The 6,540-nt window shown below is 39.3% G+C and overlaps 1 protein-coding gene across 11 annotated transcripts in view; it reads right to left on the bottom strand.

The window, feature by feature from the left end:
- APBB2 (amyloid beta precursor protein binding family B member 2) overlaps nucleotides 1-6,540 on the bottom strand; it is a 153,148-nt gene that overhangs the window by 61,287 nt on the left and 85,321 nt on the right. For 8 of the 11 annotated variants that reach the window (XM_085322697.1, XM_085322701.1, XM_085322691.1 and 5 more), the window contains one exon: nucleotides 4,978-5,186. In XM_085322697.1, the coding sequence (XP_085178823.1) occupies nucleotides 4,978-5,186 (209 nt within the window). The remainder of the gene's footprint in view (nucleotides 1-4,977; nucleotides 5,187-6,540) is intronic. The other 3 variants (XM_085322699.1, XM_085322696.1, XM_085322702.1) reach the window with 1 other exon arrangement.

Below are 6,540 nucleotides of genomic sequence, written 5' to 3'. Positions count from 1 at the left end.
AAAAAAAAAGAAAAAACACAAGACACTGTTGTTAGCATTGATATTTACAGGATGGGTTAGGGAACAGATCACCTCAAACTTCAACTAATTTCTCCACTATATCATGGCATTTGGAGGAAAGGGGAGAGAGAGGAGACATGCCTCTACAGTTACTTACCAAAACAAATGATTGAAACAAGGAAAGTTAATATAAATTAGGAACAGACAATGAGATTATTCTTTAACTATGATCTTAAAAGCAAGCAAAATGAATTTGAATATGAATGTTGGCCACAGCTGCTACAGCCTTCAATAAACAGCAATTAAGGGGAAAATGGGACTTCCATTTGATCAACATTTTTGTTGAGAGAGACTRACACTACTGGAACTAGAAATACTGAAGTACAGGGATACATACAAGAATATACACAAGGTAAGGTTGAAATAATTTCTAGAGAAAAAGCACAAAAGAGGAGAGTATTGAGAAGGAGGATTAGGATGGAGTGCAGAGAGACTTCTTGATGAAAAAGTAGTTTTGAAAAGCCTGACAGTCTTCTTAAAAACTAAACAAAGAAGCAAAGAACTCAAATACCTACCAAACAAAACATCCACCCTTTCCTCTCCCCACTCAAAAGTTTAAGGCAGCTACTGGCAAAAACAAGCAAGTGGGCATGGGGAACTACAGCAACCCCATGCTCCGTCTGAGGCAAAGCCYGGGGGCAACAGCTAAGGTTGGAGTTCACCTTTCTCCTGCCACGTGAGGGCAGAAATCCTGCGTCCCTGAACCCGAGCCAGGTGGGACAGGAGATCTGGCTGYGCAGAGACCCAGCATCACCTCCTTCTAGCTCCACTAAACTCTCAGGTACTCCAGTAATGAATGGTCCCTTTTCAAGCTGAGCTCCTTCAGGTGGCCCAGCTCAGCCCCGAGGCTCACTGCGTTCACTTGCAAAGTGGGTCCCTCACTTCCACAGCGCTCTCAGGATATCCCTACTGGAGGACTGATTTGTGAAAACAACTCCTATGAGCAGCTCTGCCCACACATCTTTGAACCAGTCAGTAGTTGTTAGTTTTTCTTACTAAGCCCTGCATTTTTAATTATTAGCTTCTATGGAAGAAATACTACAGTTGCTCCAGGCCTGTGATGAGTTAGATTTTAAAAAGTGATAACAGCCATCCCCACATCCTGCTGTAATCCCAAAGAAGCTCTTGCTGAAAATTAAACCTTATGGCTTTTCCTCTGCACAGGAAAGGGGGAAAAGGCAGCAAAATCTCCTTTAAAGGTTGGAAGAGAACTTAACACAAGGATTTGCCAAGAAAGCCACACAACAACCCGTGGGAGAAAAAGAGTCATTTAAAACTTAGTCAAATTTAATCAGCTGTGCAAAACCAAACCAGATTTTCATGCTTTTCAGGGAGAAGAGGAGGAGAAGTGCTCYAAGTTCCTCATGTTTAGCATCTATTAGCATTTTTGTTAAACCTGCACAATTTTCACATAATGCTCAAGCCATAATTGCTTTGGACTGAAATTTACTGATGAAAATGACAGATTATCTTCTGAACAAAAAGCTGCCTCACAGCATACACCAAAGAGACATTTTTTCATTTTTTCTTTTTAAACCCTTTTTGCCACTTGTACGYAGTAAAGTACCGCTTCTCCCTACCTAGATTTTTTCTGATTCGGAGTTCAACAATCCCAACAGTTTTTTCTTTACACTAAATATTCATGGTATGTTACCAAATAGGAAYGGCTGACTTCATCTGTTCTGTGTGGACTGCCCTCAGCTGTGAGCCACATTCTACCAAACCAAGCAGAGCTTCAGTATGTCACATCATTTAAGAGACAGGGACACAAAGGAAAAAAACCAAAGGAAACAGGACAGGGAGTAAAAAGGGCATTACTCTGGAGGGTGGGGAGGAACAAGTGTTTCTCAGTTTTTRTTTGACAACCCCCAGAAGTTAAATAGCCCAAATAAACTTATCTCCAAAGCAGCACATAATGCTTCACAGACAAATGTGGTAAGATAAAAGAATCTTTTATGGATTCACAGAAATGCATTAGGCCAGACATGAAATGCGGTCCATGCCAGGCTTCAATCCTGGATTATATTCTTTCATCCATCTAAAATTTATACATCTTCTAACCTTTCAAAGAAAAAAGTAATATATATTCTGACACAGGGGAATGAGCTAAAACAGCCCTTCCAAACCAGACGATCCCAGAGCACAGGCTTCCAGACAGCGACGTGTGAACCAAAGCACTCAGATCACACGTGGTCCAATTTTGAGCTGGAAGCTGTCCACAACTGCTGCTGCCACAGGCAGCACCTAGATAAAGGCGCTTGGGAATCCCTATTCTAGATCAAATTCTCCGTCTTTTGCGAAGCGTCGGATTGACCCTATCACAGGCACCCAGGTCAGATCTTTCCATGGAGAGAGAAGGGGAGCCTTTGAGGTAGGCTACGGTGCAGTGAACAGGGACTGAAACCAAGGCTGCCTGCAATGACCTGGAGATGATGAGGTGCTAGAGTTAATAATGGTAAGTAYTGACTGGAGAGAGATGCAAATCCAAACCCTAATGATAGCTGACACATGGCTGAAGTTCCGATTACAAATTATTTCATTTCTACTATCTCTTTATCTCATGCTGTCTCTTACTTGCCTCTTACTGTCCTATAAAGGGAATGCTCAGAACCAAGTGACTCCTAAAGGATTTTTCCTCCAMTTCTGTCTTAATAAAGCTCAATATTTTTATTTTAAGAAATGCGAGACACTTTTTCTAGCAGTTCCCATTAGCATTTCAGCCACATCCTTTCATTGTAGCATTTCCAGAACTTTGGCTATGTATGGTCGAAGTCCTGAGTCCAATTCAGAGTCTCTTTYTGAACTCTGTTACTGTAAGTCTTCTGATATTTTATTGCAATGCTATCTTTACGATGACTGAGTCAAAAGTCAGTATTACTTAAATAACAATAGAACGGTAAAACGTTATCAATGAAAGTAGAAACCCTCAAGAGACAAGTTACTTAGTATATACCTGCAATTAAAATCAACTGTATAAGAATAGCATATTAATGTAAATATTGGAAGATCATTAATTACYTGTGACATCTTTTAGACTACTGTATATGCTCTTGATACTGCCAGTAGATCTATATATGCATAAAGCTCTGCTGGAGCAGACTCTCCACTGGATTAGTGGAGAATCTATGATTCTATGATTATAACTTCTGTTGCACCAGAACCTAAAAGAGCCTACACCAACACTCACATATATKGCATTTTAGAAAGACTCCTCAAATGTCTTATTGAATGCATCTACAAATGCATTAAAATCATGTTGTCCTCATGTCATCTTCGTTCATACATTTCATGTTATTGACGATGAYGCTGAGAATTAATGATCACTGTTTATAATCACAACCTAGTCTCTGTTTAAAGCAAAAAAATTACCAATGGTAATTAAAGGTACATCTGCCAAATTACCAGCAGGTCTGAAATGTTTCATTGTAGAGACATTTTAAACAGAGGCAGAAAAATGCTTGAAATGAATACACACATTTTCTCTCTGCAATTTACCATCTATATTGATTTCTGTGTTCTTGTGAAAGACATCTATAACTTACTAACTGAATCTCTGTTCAGTTATTTTGAATCAGATCTTGGAGTAAGAAAAATATTTAATGGTGAAGTTCTATCCCCTTACATGTACATTACAGRAATGAATACTGGAAGTACATGCAGCACATTACATTGATCAGTTCTAGACTTTTTTCTTTTTTTTTTTTCCTATTTGAATGAGAACAATTGCTGTTCTCTATAAGCCTCTCAAAAAAATTTCCAACATCTTTGGGGCACACTGCAGTTCACAGGAGTCTGACTGACAGAAAACATAACTAAAATGTTAGAACATGTCTGAGTAATCTTTCTAAAATTATAGGTAAAAATGCATGTGTTTAAGCCTACATAAGGTAAAAGTTTCAGGATCAAGACCATAAAGGTACTTGAACATCCTTAACTCCTCTTAACTTCTGTTTACATTATTTAGGTGCAMGTATCAATGAAATCAAGAACAGAACATACATAAACAAGGCTTGGCTGATCCCAAGACAAAAATCAAAGCTTGCACAAAGGCTTCCATTAAGACCATAAAACCTTTTTTGAGCAGTTAATATGAAAAAGGATTATATTTCAAAACAATTTCATTTTGTATTAGGATTTCAGTCCATAGACRACTTCCCAAAGAAAATGATTGCATTGTTTGCAGCATATTTTTCTTTTTGAGGATTTATTTTATATTTCTATGTATATGACATCAATCAACCCTCTGGATTATCCCTGAATGGATTATTTTGAAAGGCTGTACACCACATATYGCTCTTTCTGCCCATGTGGAAGACAGAGAGCATCCTTTCTTTCTGTTTCAAGGTAAAGATGCAATGATACACTTGTGCAGGTATTTTCTAGTGGCAGGCTGTTGGGAGGCTTACATTTGAGAATACTTGATGATTATTTAAYAGGAACTATCCTGTAAAGGAACTGGCACCTGAAGTGAAGACTCAGATGTCTTTGTGCGACTCTCCTACCAAGTGAACCAAAAAGAAAGAAGATGTAACTACAAAGAGTCTAGCCAAATGACTGTAAACGCGTAAATATTTTAAATATCCTCTACCTGCACAACAGAGGAATGCTTCAGCACATGCTACAGAACCTCATTAACTTCACAATAATCACACACTGGTTGGCTAATTTATGCGAGATACGATGTCTGATTTCATACTATATATCCACAGTTTAGAATGCTTTATGATTCCCCACTACTGGAAAATACACACGGAAAATGGATACTTACGATGTATTATCAATAGATAGCTATGCTTTGGGATAATATCATGCCCCATATTCTAAAGCTGATTTTGCTAACARTTAAACCTGCAACTTTAAAAAGTTATTCCAATTTTCTTCACAGTATGCAGTACATAAGAAGTCACAATATTTTACCTCAGTTTCTGGAGTGGGAGATGGAGTAATGGAGCCAAGTGATCCTTTCCGTGAGCCCTGGAGATCTGCTGATATGGACACAGGACGCTGCCATTGAGTTGTTCCTGTTGGTATGTGCCAGTAGTAGATTCCAGCAATGTCATTGATCTTTTTCCAGCCAGGTGGTAAGTCTGGGTCTGTCTGAAATGACTGATCACTCCATATATCTGCTGGGACCAGAAAAATAAAAGAAAGAAAATGAAACACTGTTAAAAGATACAGACAGCTTTTCCATGGGTCTGGCCCTGATGTGAATGATACATAGCTAGCACTGCTGTTGCACTGTTCCTGTGTAAATAAACACAAGAAAAACATGCTGAATTATTGAGTCTAGAAGTAAGGTGACAAGGCCTACGTGGTCTGACTTAGCCTTCAAAGAGAGTAAAAAAATACTGCACTTACCAAAGAGCTATTCTAATACAGAAGCTACTTAAGGCCATCAGATAAATTAGTTCTAAGACTAGCCAAAGATTTAGCTTAAAATACAGTAAAACACATCATATAAACAAACATTTGGAATTGTAGTGTACCTGCTTTGCCCCTTCATCACAGCGCCCTCCCTTCTCAATGTACATTAATGGAGGATTTATTTCTGCTAATGAAAATCCGTTTATCAAACCAGAAGAAATGAAAATAACCAACCTGCACTGGGTTTACTTTTATAAGTTATAAAAGACTGCTTATTCAAGATGATGAGAACAAACAAAACAGCTGATCATTTCACATGCAAACCAGATTGTCTCACGTGAATGTATTGGTTTGAATTGGCTTTACAAYGTGGTAAKAAAAACAAAACAAAACAAAACTCATCAACCATGTCAACAAAGGGACGAAATACTAGCTCCACTGACAATCTCGTATTAAAGTAAGAAGGGACCAGCAACTCATACGACAAATGACAGACATTCCCAGAYGTACACGGGTTTACGGGTGCACACAAGGGATGTCACCAGCAGAGAGCACTCGGTGCCTTTTAGAAAGGCGGGGGCATCGGCTGCTTGCAAAGTCGGTCCCAGCAGTGCCAACTACCTTCTGGCTGGCTGCAGGCTTTCTTGAGGCTGGGAAGGGAGCTAGTGTTCTTCTGAACCTCCCAACTAAATTGCTTTGGTGGTGTTATTATTTTACATGCTATTAAAACAGCTGTTATGCGCTATTCCAAGGACTGCCAACTGCAGGAAAAAAACAAGCAACCTCGCAGACCAGAGCTTCACCAGCCCTTGAGCAGACATGACAACTGCCGACACGAGCAGAGCGGACTGAACTAGCGGCGGTAAATACAAGAATAAGGGAATGAGCCGCTGTTCATCTAATCCAGTACCTTGCTCCTAACCTTCAAAGAGACCCTCAAAGCACCCAGAGCAGAGGATAAAAGAATAACCATGCCCATGGAGAAGTAGTCAACCCTGTCAGAAGCACTGGAAATTGTTTAAGAAACTGTTACGAAGCTGACCGGCTAGTCGTTATTTTGACTCCTATTAAGTTTATGGAAGATAATGAGGCCAGTTACTTGAAACTAATCTTTAT

This window comes from Rhea americana, unplaced genomic scaffold (assembly GCF_003343005.1).
Source record: "Rhea americana isolate MKP2758 unplaced genomic scaffold, rheAme1 scaffold_8, whole genome shotgun sequence".
NCBI classification, from domain to species: domain Eukaryota; kingdom Metazoa; phylum Chordata; class Aves; order Rheiformes; family Rheidae; genus Rhea; species Rhea americana.
Note: the sequence above shows the minus strand (reverse complement) of the source record. Positions and strands in the feature narration are given on the sequence as shown.